This window comes from Cuculus canorus, chromosome 4, assembly GCF_017976375.1.
Source record: "Cuculus canorus isolate bCucCan1 chromosome 4, bCucCan1.pri, whole genome shotgun sequence".
In the NCBI taxonomy this organism is placed as follows: Eukaryota; Metazoa; Chordata; class Aves; order Cuculiformes; family Cuculidae; genus Cuculus; species Cuculus canorus.
Genome location: NC_071404.1, coordinates 32,472,413 through 32,487,112, shown reverse-complemented (window position 1 = coordinate 32,487,112; position 14,700 = coordinate 32,472,413). Strand labels below are relative to the sequence as shown.

Here is a 14,700-nt window from a genome sequence, read left to right as displayed (position 1 = left end):
AAAAGCCATTTCTTGAATTCTGAGGGTTTTCTTGGAGGAGAAAGGAGGGGAAAATATGACTGGAGGAGTCACAAAGGTAGGTGTAGGGCAAGATGAAGGCACTGGACTGTAAGCAGGAAAAGTAATGGCTTTTAGAAGTCACAGGCAGACCCTGTGGTAGATAAAGACACAGCTCAGCATGAGTCAGGATAAAGTAAATGGGGAGGAGCATCCTTGGCCACAGCACTAGGGGCAGAGCAGGCATGAGAATAGAGCTTTGACAGATATTAAGGAAGTCTAAGTTTTGGCTTCATCCGTTAAGAATAAAAAAAAGTTATCTACATAATGCTCCCTTGCCCTCATAAATACGTCACATGCAGAGTTCAGAAACCTGCTTGCCTGAGTTTGCTCCAATTCTTCATCTTGGGCCATCTGGTCAGCAGTAAAGCAGCCAGCAGGGCCCATGTGCAAAGCAATATGATGAAATCCATGACCTCTTTTTCATTCCCCAGCCATATTATAGTCCTGCCTAGAACTTTTTATGGGTTTTACACAATGACCCGAGTATACATCAGCATATCCTAAACATTTCATCCATTACCTGTAAAAGACTAAGAAAAATGGCATTTTTGTTGCTACAGAGTGTTTTAAAAATCTAAGATTATTTCCTCCTTTAAACAGTTAGAATACCAAGTATTCTGAAAAGTTTATCAGGCTTTGTTTTAATGGGAATGATTCTCAGAGATAAGTCAGAAAAATGTGTAATATAAACTGCAAATTTGCATTGGAAATATTTATAGATCTTGCTTCTAGTGAAAAGTGGGCATTTTTTTTTTTATTGCCTGCAAAACTGCTAGTTGCAATTCTTATGTGCCCTCCTAGGTCAAATTTCTCTTTTTGTTTCCATACAGAGGGTAGATCACATATTAGTATATTTTGGAAAGTATGGTAACAGCACTTGAAAATATCACTCAAACTGCAATAATTTTGACATTTTAAAGCTGACATGTGCCTTTGTCCTAAATAGGTACACAATGAAGAAAGAAAGTGATTTTATTGTTTCCCAGTTTTAAATGGATATGCATGAAAAAGTAGTTATTTTTTCATTTACAGTCATCAGAAGAAGTAATGTAAACCTACATGTACTGACTCCAGTTCTTCATATGAGAAAACTGATAGTTTAAATACATCTTTTCAGGTGAATGCGTTAAATGTGATACTTGCAGAATGACTCTTGTCCTCATTTAAATCAATGGCCACATTCCCACTGCTTCATAGGACCAAGATTTTCAAAATCAGTCTTAGTAAATCTGTATCTACAACGAGGTTGTTATTGATCATTTGAAAACTTTATAAGGAATTCTATAAAAGAGTTGAAGTGCATCTAACACCTCTCCCTCCACCCCCAGTCTTAGCTACAGTGAACAAAGATGACTACCAAAATGTCGTTAAAAACAGTGCCAGATTAAGCTTGTACTGGAAGTGTGATTCTCAGCATCAAGGCTATTGCTATCCATTGCCCAGACAAATGCTTTTATTCTCCTGATATATCCACAGGACTATTCAAAGCTGAGGAAGGTTGTCTTTTCTTTTGGTTTACATTGTTTTTCAAGAAAAGGAAAAAGGAGACAATAGTAAGTTTATCCACCCAACTCTGAGGTTGGATGCTGCCACGACAAGGCTTGGTGCTTCAGGAAGTTGAGCACCATAAGTGCAAAGGGCTACTCATTCCCTCTGGAAATCAAACCTAACATCAACTCTGGTTTGGCACTGTAAAACAAAATGCCCAAATCAAAGGGTTTTATTCTCTATTTCAGTGATTTCTTGAGCGCTCAGAAGCAACTCAAGCAAAAATGCTGCTAGTATCCCCATCTGGAGACACTGGAAAAAAGAAAAGATTTAAACATAAACCATGATTGTTTTTTCCCCTGTGTAAAATTCATATGAGTTATCATGTTATTTATTTTAAATTAGTTATGATTCATTTAATGTCATGACATTACATATCTGGCACAGTAATAATTATAAAGTCACAGTCTTATTATAGTGTTTACTAAAACTATAGTGGTGGTTGAAGTTAGAGCTGTTACATAAAGTACATACAAGTGATTCAGCTTTATTTAAAAAATATGGAACAAATGCACAATTGTTATCCCATGAAGCACATTTTACAGTAAATGAAGAGCAATGTAATTTCCATCACAATTTGGAACTAAGGTAACTAAAAATATTGCTGATTACAATTCTATTGTAAAAGTGAAAAAAACAAGCACCATATTTTTAAATATAAGCATTTTTACATTCATAAGAATTCAAGACTTTTCATTTTGGTAGAGCACTTCAAAGAAATACAAATTTGTAGTTAAGTTGCAGCATAATCATTCTATCTACATTTTAAATGCTCAGCAGCCTATAATACAGAAATAATCACTACAATGTACATATGAGAAAAAGAAAAAGTTGAAATGGTTATAAACACTAATGGTTTTTAAAACAATGCACACATAACTATCTTTAAAGATATATAACACATATTTAATGGTTTACTTTCTGGTAACATAAAAGAAAAAAAGCCCTCCTGAATATTCAGATCCTTTTATCCTTTGTCCTGACTCCAAATAAACTTGGTGAAGCTGGAGTTTACCTGGCACAAGGGTCAATGAAAACATACAACGACAACAGAGCTTGTCCAACTGACAATACAAATAATGATATATATACAGATAGTTCTTCATAATGCATGTCTATGCACAGAAATCCCTTGACTTAGCTAATATTAGAGGTTTGATTTCTAGAATCAAATGGAAAAGAGATCAGGAGATAGCAAAGGCATTATATTTAGCTTTGGAAAGGTCCAACTATTAAAAACGCAGAGGTCTTCAAACCACATACCAGAAAGAAACACTAAAGGTACAGGAAATTAAAAACAAATACAAAAATCTTGCACTATATGAAATACCACCCGCTCTTTCTGTAAAATACATATTTGCCTAACACTGCGTTAACCCAGTGTTTTCAATGAGCATACTGCAATCTGTACAAACTTCCAGGGAAGCCTAGGAAGAATTAGGGCCAAGAGTATTAAAAGGTGCTTTTATTTTCTTTCTTATGTAATCAAGTAACAACTGCCAGCCATCATGTGAATTAAATTCCTACTGTACAAAACACAGAGGCATCACCTTCAATCCTATTAAAAATGATTGCACAGTCCCACACAAATTTCCTGCACTGTCATAGAATTCACCCAGAGTGTTCAGCTTTCAGTATCTCAAGATGCTTACAGCACATCTTATATTGGTACTTACTGAAACCTCCAATGAAAACGGTATGCCTTTTATTTCTTAAATATATATAACTTTGTGTAAATTTTAGGGGAAAGGTGGTTAGACTTGTACATTTGTCACCTAATAAAATACAGTATATATTTTAGCTTTACCAAGTTTTGCCTCTAAATTCATTGTATTGATTGAAGTTTTTGAAGGGCATAGTTAAAATTCCTATGTACATAAGTAACCTTATACACTATTATTGACATTTATTGCTGATGATTCTGTAACAGCAGGTAATGTAAATGGCTTTAACAGATAGTGACATAAACATAATATGACATATCTCAGGAATCAAACTGGCATTTGTTGCGCAGGAAAAAGTGTACTACTATTAACACAATAGTTTTATCCAGTATAACAAGACACTGAAATCTAAGATACTTCATAACATTTCCTATTGTAGAATTAGGACTGGAATACCACAAGAAGGTCACATTATTTAACATCAATTATACAAAAATGTTATCCTTCAGAACAAAAGATTTATTTGTTCTCTCTTAAATATGCTTTGGCTTGCTTTCTTAAATCCTCTATCTAAATTCCTCTATCTAAAGGCACATTCAGAATGTACTAACACAAATATATGTTTTGGAGGATTTTTGTCCACAAAGGAAGACAACACCAATAAACTACCTCCAATAATAGATATTTTGTATTAACACGTACCATTATTATTTTCACAGAACAATTTACAATACAAACAACTATGTTAAAAAATAACAACAACTACTTAATTCCGCTGGACTTTTGCTTTCAGCTCCTCTCTCAGCAACTACAGACATACAGCAAACACAAGAACAAAACCAGGATTTGTATCATACATAGGTACGTCCTGTGTAAGGACTAGCATGGCTGTCCTGCAGATGGCCTGCTTTTGCAAAGTCCCATTAAAGCATCTGGAATTTCAGAACTGAATATACAAACGTATAGAAAAATCAGCATAAATATCATATTTCTGACTTATTGTGTTCTTAATCAGCCACTGACTAATAATGACTTTATATACACATATAAATAAGCTTTGTGCAACTGCAGCAACAAAGAATAATCAATGACTTTTCTGTAATTTCATTTTATATCTCTTTAGTTAAACGGATAATGTTTCTGCTGCTGCTGCTCCCATTTCCCTTAGCAACATTTGTACAGGCACATTCTTTTCTTTTTAGATAATTAATTTCTTTAACAAGGGGAGAGAAATATTAATACAAAAGAAAGGGGAAACTGCCAACACACACAGTGCTGACATATCGACTAGGTAAATAAACTGGAAAATATATTTTCTTTAATTATATCCAGAAGCCTTAGCTAGCACTTGCTTTAGTCAGAACTTTGTTATACTGACAGTGTCCCCTCAAAGGAAAATTCCAGTGCAGTATAGAAATTATTTTAATCAGTACATCAAAATCACTATGGACTAATGTCAGACAGATGCAAACAGATGTAGACAGGCATGCGCACGTACATTCTATAGGATGGTTTGGGAAGGAATGGGATCTTCCTTGCATACTGCAGAAAAGCAGCAGTAAGCATCTTGGGAGTCCGGTTTGCCTGCCTTGTGGCATCAGCATCCATGTTAAAAAGTAAGTCTCTGCTTCCCACACACTGAGCTGTGTAAGGAATGTTAAAAGAGCTGTTTCTCTGTAGGCTTGTAAAGATGTCATGCAAAAGCTTTGTCTGAGCACCGCTGATTTGCTTCCACAACAATGGCAGCTTTTGCAGCTGAGGACTGAAGAATACTGGGCACGACTGGTTAAGAATGCCCTCTGAAAACATAACCACTGAAGCCGTATTCTTGACTGAGTTGCAGCTGATTAGGAAAAGCATCAGCTTCTCTATTTCAAATATTTGTGAGCTTAAAAACAATAGAATGCACATTAACTTACTCATTTTTTTGGCAACTTTAAAATAAAACCTTTGTTTTGGCATATCTAAGGTTTACCATATTGGATTCCTTTCAAGAATCTGGGAAAGTAATACATTTCTAATATTTCAAACAAGAACTCATAGTTCTTTTGTCATTGTTGGCATAAAAATGGGTCCCAGTTAAGAAGTACAACTAAAATAACAGACTCAACATTGACAGCTCTTTCATTCACTGCATAGAGGTATTGAAAAATATCAATAGTGCCAAGAACTGTCCTGAGAATTCCTATAAAATCAAATCGTTAATTAGCATATAATCTACTTCTATGAGCCTAATATGAGATTTAAGTATTTCTTTAATGGCATCTTGAAAAACGATGAGTTTTGGAAAGAAGTGGCTATAACAGAATCAATTCTGATGGATTGGGGTATATGAAGGAACAGTATGCCATTGCCACATACCCTATAGGTTTTCCTCACCCTCTGTGTCCCATACATTTGTAAGGATCACCAATCATTAGAACAACATTCCTTAGGACAATAGCAGTTGCAGTTAGAGGATATATATGCTGGTATTTCAGATAAGAGTTAGCAGGTGTTTTACCTGTTGCATGCCTCTTACATTTACAGATTGCTATTCCTAATTCTGAACAGTCAGTAGAGGCCACTGGTGCAACAGGACACGTCTATCCACTCGCTGCTGCCAGCACTGCAGGACGCTCTGCTCTCAGTTCAAGGGAAAGGCTGAAAACCTGCTCCATGGTGGATACTGCTCCATTGCAGGGTTCCCTATTAAGAAGCACTTCGGCCCTTCAGCATTTAGGTACACTAATTTCTTACAACAACAACAGAAGTAATTTAAAGAAAAATAAGTGTGACTCTATTGCTGTGAAAAAGAACAAGAGAGAAACAGAAGCAGCTTAACTAGTTTTTGGGGGTTGCTTTTGTGTTTGGTTTTTTTTTTTTGGATAAAATTCCAGCTGTTATAAAAAGTAAGGTGTTTTTCACAGTCAGCCAACACAGCTGGCATAGGATCTAGAGTTTTTATACGTAACAACAGAGATCAATACCAATGATTAGTATGGGCAACAGATTGCAGCAATCTCCATGACAAAGTCCAAGACAGTTCTTAGTTTAGGGAAGTTATTTTCATAAATACATTCTTGCAAAATAACTTCATATTATGGAATCCCTCAAGGGACTTGAGCCTACTACTTGCTTAAAATGTCTGGTTGCCTTTGACATTTACTATGACTTTTTTTTTGGTGAAAGAACAGTTTCTATTTTCACTAGCTATAAAAAAAATGGTTCACCCAAGCACTGCTACAATGATTTGCTTCTTTACATAAATTGGCATGTGGACATCCTACCCATGTGAATGGATTTGTGGATGTAGGCTTGGCTCACAAAAACCCGCTACGCTAACGTATGTTTAAGGCTTAGTGAAGCACTGAAGTACTGCTTGGACAAGGATTTTTTTCCAAAGCCTGCACCTCTGTTTTTTTCAACCTCCCCTTCCATCTGAAAAGAATGGTGGGATTTTGTACATTCATTTTTCTGAGGAGAAGCAATGTGTAACAATTAATCTCAAAAATATCAGCTCTGGCACATGATCAAGGAGGAGAAAGTATAAGGGGAATAAATGAATAGTAAGGAGGAAAACTTGATGACTGCTGTATGCAAGTACCAAATTATGTATTCAGGGATACAATCCTGGCCCTTCCAAAACCAAAAGCACAATACTTGCTAGGTCACATACGAATGTCACTGTCAATACAGTAAACAACAGACCATTTCCCAGTTGCTTTTGCAGAAAATAACATAACTCCTCTTGGGAGTATTTTATACACACAGCATCTCTGAAAGGAAAGAAATTCACAGAAGTAGAAAATCTGAATATTATTTAGAGAAACTGAAAGTCTTTGAAGTATCTTCACTGTTTGAGTCCTCCATGACTACTGTAAGGGTAAGCAATTATTTCTTTTTATATAAATATATGATCCTTTACTTTTTGCAAAGTATCAGATCTGTACAACTACCACGCAGTTTTGCGAATACTTCCCAAGCCTGTCTGCAATTTTATCTCCTGTGAGAGTTACTGAGGTATAAGAGTTACAGACTTGCTAGTCTTTGTGGATAGCAAATAATGAACTTTGCAAAAGGGAGCAGTTCCACTTGAACAATGAACAACTTTATCTTGCAATACAGACTGGATCCAGTGGTGGTCTCTTAAATAAGCTGAGTGACACCTGGGGTGAAGCAGAAGCCTCACAGCCTGACAGTGCTTCAGTTAAGAACAGAAGCACCCTTGAAAGCACGTACTGAGCTCCCTGCCTCGAAGGTGTGCCAAACTGCCAAGTTCCTGCTTCTGACAACACAAACGGCCTTGCCAAGTGCCAGTCAACACATACGGATTAACTTAGTCCCACCTTGCCAAGAGATGCCAAGGAGTTTTCAAAAAATATAAAATTGGCACCCAAAAACCCTTTCCTTGGAAGAGAGAATTGCTCACCTCTGACTTTGTCAGATGTTCCCCAGGAAAATAACTACTAACTCAAGTTTCAATTGTTACTTTCTATATATATATAAAAATATATGATCATTTGTTAACTGATTATAATCTTCTAGCACTAATGCAGCACATCAATTTATCAAGGGTAATCTTGAACTTGTTTAATCTATCACTTTAATTAAATTACTTACTGCTTCAGCAAAATTGTCTCTCTGACGGGATCAGAAAACTCTCTAAATTGCTTTGGTGATGGCCCACGGGCTCATTTGGAGCAAGTATTAACACTGTGGGTGACAGTCTTGGAGGAAACTCTCACAGGTGACATGAATCCTGACACACATACGTACATCCATATAATCCTTTAGTCATAAACCACCAACTAAGTCTGGGACTACAGACGGATCCAGTCACACCTAGGCTTCTCTCCAAGGGGAAGCTTAGAAAGCAAGGGGGTCTGTCTTGAACCTCGTGACTTAAGAGGAGGGCATCCCTCAGCCACCTGTCACAGCTATACCTATTTAACGTGACACTTACTTCTGTAGAAAAAAGAGAGCTATTAAATTGCAACCAAAACATGTAAGGTGGATAAGGAGAAGGTACAAAAGGCACCTGTGTTCACAACGCAGTGTCAGAACTTCTTGCAGGCATTTCTAAAATTCCCCATATTTTGTGATTGCCAGTGATTTTGGATGACAGTTCAAACAATGCATCCAAATTTTGGCTTGGCAGATAGTACTTCTCTTGTTTGCTTTTTAATTTAAATATTAATGTCCATGCTGTCGGTTCTGAAATGATGGAAGATGGATTAGCAGCTTGTCCAAAATATCAGCCAGACCTTGTAGTAAACTCTTTCAAGAGGCATGATGTTGGCAGAAGGCTTTTGAAATTTCATTCGGCAAGAAAATGTCAACTCAAGGTTTAAAAGACTTGTACGTTTGCATAGGTTAACATTCACTTGTCCTCTCATGCGCAAGAAACTGATCACTTTCATTTGTATTTTCAGGTTCATCCACTTCTTCCACAGGATTCTTTTCTTGCAGCCCACTGTTTTCTGAACAAGAGTCATCATCGCCGTTCCTACGATGACCTTCAATACTATGCCTGATGCCATAAGCAAAATAAATAACAAAGCCTTCCAAAAGGAAAAAACGAAAAGTCAACAGGGTTTTCAGACATGCGGTGAATGACAAATTGTTAATTATTACTCTCCGGCTGAATATATTTTCCAAAACAAATTCTTCTTTAGGTGTAAGAATTAGAGCTCACACTTCAGATGTTCCCTGTTTCTATCAAAACTGCTGGCACTAGATTATGGTGCATCATTTTTGTGTAACTGAATGCTCTAATAGGTCACGGAAACTACTATCTCTAACTTATGCCTAGCTGGAATTAATTCAATTTTCTGTATCTTAAAGGAGAATGACTGCTGTACTGGGAAGAAAACTGTCACAAACAGGTCTCCGAAAATTTTTAACTATACTTATTAGGAAAAACAAAATCATGACTTATCGCAATTAGTACTGTAACTTTCATTCTTCCTTTTACCTCTAAAATATATTTACAATTTTAACTGCATATAAATACCCCTTCTGAGGCATGCTCCTGTTTTGATTAGAAATATCAGCTAACTCATTAAAATACAGACATATGTTCAAATATTTAAATGAGTGGAGTAAAATGTTCTAAGATAGCTTTCATCAGTCCTAACCTAAGAAGTGGTTGAAATGAACAGAAGTACCTACCAAGTGCCATCCAGAAGCTAAATCTGATCCAAGTATCTCCACTTAATTGTACCATCAAGTAAATATTTACCAGGATACTGAACGATGGTAAAAATGGCAACAGTGGAACCTAAAAGGAAATATTTAATATGTCTGTAGCATTAAAGGCCATTTCTTGCATATAACACTTCAGTCATAGAACGCAAACTGGAGGTGACGTATCAACTCACTGAAAAGAATAGGAAAATTTTCGTCTTGAATTATGATGAATTTTTATTTCTCACTGGGTTTAACCACTTGTTTCTACGTATATTAAACTTTTAAAATAAAATATTTTAAAATTATATTCTCTAAGACTGTGAAGAAGAACTTTCAAGTTTGTGCTGAACACATACTAATGAGTTTCTGAATCTACAGCTGAAAAATATTATTTGTATATTTTTGTATATCCCTTCCTTCTGAATTGTCTCCCCATTTCCAGCAGGTTCCTTGAACTTCGTCACTATATTTCATTATTTTCAACAAGTAATCCATTAAATAACCGATCTGAGAACATAACTGAAAGCTCAAAACGAAAGGCAAATATGCTGGGAGGTATAAACCATCGTGATCCAAACCACGACACACAACACAGACAAGTGACTGCACGCTAATCAGTTTCTGAATTACTTTCCAGTTTCTAAATGCTTAAATTAAGGTCTAAAACTACTTGAGTCTCAGCAATGTGTACTTTGGGGATGTGTCTAAAAGAATACCAATAAGATCTGTGATGTCAGATCCATGAGTTGTAATAGCAGCTGTTCACACCAACATCAATGCTACAGCCATTTTCTGCAGCCATGCTCCTATGCATGTCACACATTAAATCTGTGGGAAATTAAACCCTTTCTCTACTCCTGAGAAGATGTGGACTGGACTGCACATGCTGATGATTCAGCCATGAGCATCTGATACCTTTACCTTCACAAAAAAACCCTGCAATAATGGCAGTACAGTAATGAAATAATGCCTGGAAAAGGACCATCTCTACCTCTCCCCCTGCCCTTCTCCCACTTGTCAGAATTCATCCAAATCTCTCATTAGAGGATAACATAGAGAATATGTTATTCACCATAAAGGCCACTTTCTGCTGGTTCTGAGGCTGCCTTTGGATGAGTAGAATGGTAACTATGAAGGACGCCACCAACACGGCAAGAAGGCCGGTACTCCAGGGCTCCAAGTTAGCAATGGAATGAATCCCGTAAGTAGTGAGGACACTCAAGACACAAACCAAGCAAGCTGTGTGGGGAAAAAAAAAAAAATGGAAATAGGAAAGAACTTACTTAATCTCTACATTGAAGAGGATGTGACTTTTAAGAAGAATGATAGCATTATGAAATGTTATCAGGAAAATATCCTAGACCACAGATTAAATCCATCATGAAGTATAAAAGCATTCTCCAGAATGACATGTTAATGACAACTGGAAGAAGGTTTGTTATCACTGGAGTTTAAAGTTTGTCTTCAATAAAGTTACATTATTGATGTTAATGCATTATATGAGTTTGGATAACTGAACACTTACCTAATAGACCTACTAAAATGTTAACAGTAGTTGCGGTCTGCTCTGTGGGTAAGGTAGATGGATAAATCAAGGCTTGAAGACTGAAGTGATTCTCTTGTATCATATTTATCTGTGATTCACTTACTGCAGATTCCCTTTCGGAAGCAGTCAAAGCTGCTTTTTCTGGAGAATATTTTGGTTGCTCGTAGGTTAAATTGGGTTGGTACCTGTGCATAAAACAAACAGGATAAAAAAAATAATTAAGCTTACTTAATTTCAAGCAACATGACTCGAGGAATGTACTTAAATACTAAGTTATTTGCAGTAGAGATTTATAATTTCCGAATTTGCAACTGCATTGCAACAGCACATGTTATTAGTCACTAGCATACATAAACAAACTATGGCGACTCACTTTTTGGCTGGGTTTGTCTGCAGATTTTTTGGCATTTTTTTAAGCTATGTAAATTTACTAATGGATTAGATGAATGACAACTCTTATACAAAAAGAGGACATAGAATCTGGTAGTTAATGGCAAGGAAAGGGAATCTCCTTTAAGCAGTGGCAAGATCATTTGAACTTGCTTCCCATACTGTAAGAGCTGTACTAACTGGCATAAACTGAAATTTTGTATCTGTTTTGTTAGAATGTAAGTGTATTTTAAGAAATACATACATTAAATAAGTCACTGTGGGATAAAATAAAGCATAAATTATTGCAACATTGAATTTGAGCCGAATTTAGAGCTGTTATACTTCTGAAAGTTAAAGAGTGCAGGGCTAAGATCTCATTGCAATTAAAGAGACTGAATAGCCCGAATGACTAGAATGCTGTCATGGATTGTTACGCACTTTTTAGAAAAGATGGGCCAGCAAGGTCCTGGATGCATTAAGAAGAGTGTGGTCTGCAGGTCAAGGGAGATTATCCTCCCCCTCTACTCTGCCCTAGTGAGGCTTCATCTGGCGTACTGTGTCCAGTTTGGGGGTCCCCAGCTCAAGAAAGACAAGGAACTACTGGAGAGAGTCCAGCGGAGGGCCACGAAGATGATCAGGGAACTGGAGCATCTCTCTTAGGAGGAAAGGCTGAGTGAGCTCCCTTTGATTAGCCTGGAGAAGAGAAGACTGAGAGGGGAACTTTACAATGCTTATAAATATCTAAGAGACAGATTTCAAGAGGACAGGGCCAGACTCTTTTTCAGTGGTGCCCAGCAACAGGACAAAGGGCAATGGGCACAAGCTGGAACACAGGAAGTTCCACCTTAACCTAAGGAAACACTTCTTTACTGTGAGGATGCCCAGGGAGGTTGTGAAGTCTCCTTCTCTGGAGATATTCAAAACCCATCTGGACATAACTCCTGCGCAACCTGCTGTAGGTGAACCTGCTTTAGCAGGAGGTGGGGTGGATTAGATGACCTCCAGAAGTCCCTTCCAACCTTGACCATTCTGTGATTCTGTATTTTAGCCTTGTAATAAAGAAGGACTTCTTAAGTTTGAAAGAGTAATACATAATAACTTGAGCTCTAGCTACCAATATAGAAATATTATTCCATAACTTTACAAACGGAACAGATTCCAGAGTTTTACTGACCGCTTGTTGTGAAACAGCATTTGTGCTCCCTCCTAAGGCTACCGCATCTTGAAACACTTGTCTGGCCTTACTTTTTTAATGTGGATAATACAAAGCAATTATTTGAACTTTTCATCCAGTGAACTACCTAGAACACCTACAATTTTCGTATACAGACTCCACAATGTAATAGGCCTGATGTACAGCATAGCTTGTATTCTTATCCAAATATCATGCATTGAATTTTGGACACAAGCTTACATCTAGTAACTTTGGGACTAACACCTTGACCAGCACATCTTCTGGAAAACAAAAGGAGTCTAGATTTCACATGAAGCTTTGACTTGACTTTCTTTGTTGCGTCACTACTTCTTAGTAATTATTTATATGTATATGGCTAATTTTTAAATATTTAGCTATCTAGCAAAAATCATACACTGCAAATGTCACTTCTGTTCATATATTGAGCAACAAAAAAATAAAACAAAGCAGAATAGAGAAGATAGTTTTGACTCACCTAAGAATAAGGACACAGGCTGCCACAAGGGAATAAGCAAGAAGTGTACCAATAGACATCATGTCCACTAAAGCTTTTAGGTCAAACAGAAATGCCATTATAGCTGAAAAGGAAAAGACAATGCAAAATTTGTATGAGGCTAACATATTAAGAGCTAAGATTTTAAAATCTGACCACAGTGTAACTTTATTGTTTTACTGACAGCAATATGAGTGAAATCATGGTAGTCCTTAAAAACACATTTTTGAAGTCATCGCCAACATTCCCAGACCTAACTCCCTACAGCTGGGAATATCATTCATGTAGATATGCACTGATGAGCCAAACAGTCATGCTGCATAATCAGGCGATTCATATTGGACTTATTTGGACATAAGTATTTAGACATGTGGCTTGCTGAACTGGGGCCACATCAAAAGTATATTTTTATAGAATATGGTTCTTACTGGGGAACAATGATCCAACCCAGTAAGTCAGTGGCCTGTAATATTTCTGTTGAGCTCAGAAAGAGCTCTATGTAAAGTGGACTTCCAAGAGTTGTCTCAAACAGTTTTAGAGGGGGGTTCAAGTTTATTATCTTACTAAAAAAAAATTAAGTCCAAATGGTGTTCAGGAAAGTCTAGCAAAATCTCACAGGAATTAATACTCTTAAGATCAGTGAAATCAGAGCAGAAATTTCCTTGATACTGACAGTAATTATGGCAGTCTTTCTGTTTATAAAAGCTAATACCACATTCTTTTGGAGATTCTGGAATGTCTTTTTTTTGTCTATGCTATTTGCACACAGACACACATAGCTCAAAGAAATTAGCACAGATCATCACTAAATGAAAGGCTAATATTAATTGATTTGGAATACAAGTGGTCAAAGAACTTCTTAAAATATTTGTATTTTATTAACATTATTGAGATGCAGAAATAATCTAAAAATACTTAACCTTTTAAATCACCAGTAATCTCAACATAAAAAGAAACTATTAAATGTAGACTTTATACACGGTATGTATATGCACATACAAATTTTTCTGTATTCAGAAATACTTATATGTAATATTTATGTTATGTGTTTCCTAACATATTTGTAGACAGGTGTGTAAGTCTACACACAAACACACGTTCCTCTTGTTTGATCCTGAAGGTTGAAAATAAAATGCAATTTTTTTTTAAATAAGCCTGCTTTATTACGGAAGTTTCATTTTATCCGTAAGTCTCCTTTTCCAATGAAGGAAGGAGGACCATCCTGTTTTCTTTAATGATGGTGGATGTTCCTAAATCCAAGAAGCCATTTACGAGGTAGACGACTGAATACCTCACTGCTTTGCATGCTCGGAGGATAGGTAAGCAAAGCCAAGGAAGACCAGAACCTACTATAGTCTCACGTAGAGTAGCTATATGTAATTTTTAATCCTAGCTTCAAAAGGCTAATTACATTAGAAAGACTCTGAAAAAAGCCCATAAGTTTCTGCCTAAAAGACGCAGTATTGCTTTTCCACCTCTCTTGATTTGACTCCAATTGTAAGAAACAACAGTAGATCGATTTATGGTGAAGAAACCTTGGACCGTCACCAAAACATTTTGCTATGTGCAAAGTTTCACAATCCCCGTTACCACATGTGAAAAGGTAAGTCACAATATGTGACAATTGCCTCAGCTGTAGTCTTGACCTGGT

The 14,700-nt window shown here is 36.6% G+C and overlaps 1 protein-coding gene across 9 annotated transcripts in view; it reads right to left on the bottom strand.

The window, feature by feature from the left end:
- Nucleotides 1-1,239: 1,239 nt before the first annotated feature.
- Nucleotides 1,240-14,700, bottom strand: part of SLC7A2 (solute carrier family 7 member 2) — a 59,987-nt gene continuing 46,526 nt past the window's right edge. For 8 of the 9 annotated variants that reach the window (XM_054065354.1, XM_054065353.1, XM_054065357.1 and 5 more), the window contains 5 exons: nucleotides 13,032-13,134; nucleotides 10,969-11,174; nucleotides 10,516-10,682; nucleotides 9,426-9,534; nucleotides 1,240-8,815 (listed from right to left, as the gene is read on the bottom strand). In XM_054065354.1, the coding sequence (XP_053921329.1) occupies nucleotides 8,628-8,815; nucleotides 9,426-9,534; nucleotides 10,516-10,682; nucleotides 10,969-11,174; nucleotides 13,032-13,134 (773 nt within the window). In that variant the 3' untranslated portion in view covers nucleotides 1,240-8,627. The remainder of the gene's footprint in view (nucleotides 8,816-9,425; nucleotides 9,535-10,515; nucleotides 10,683-10,968; nucleotides 11,175-13,031; nucleotides 13,135-14,700) is intronic. The other variant, XM_054065352.1, reaches the window with a different exon arrangement.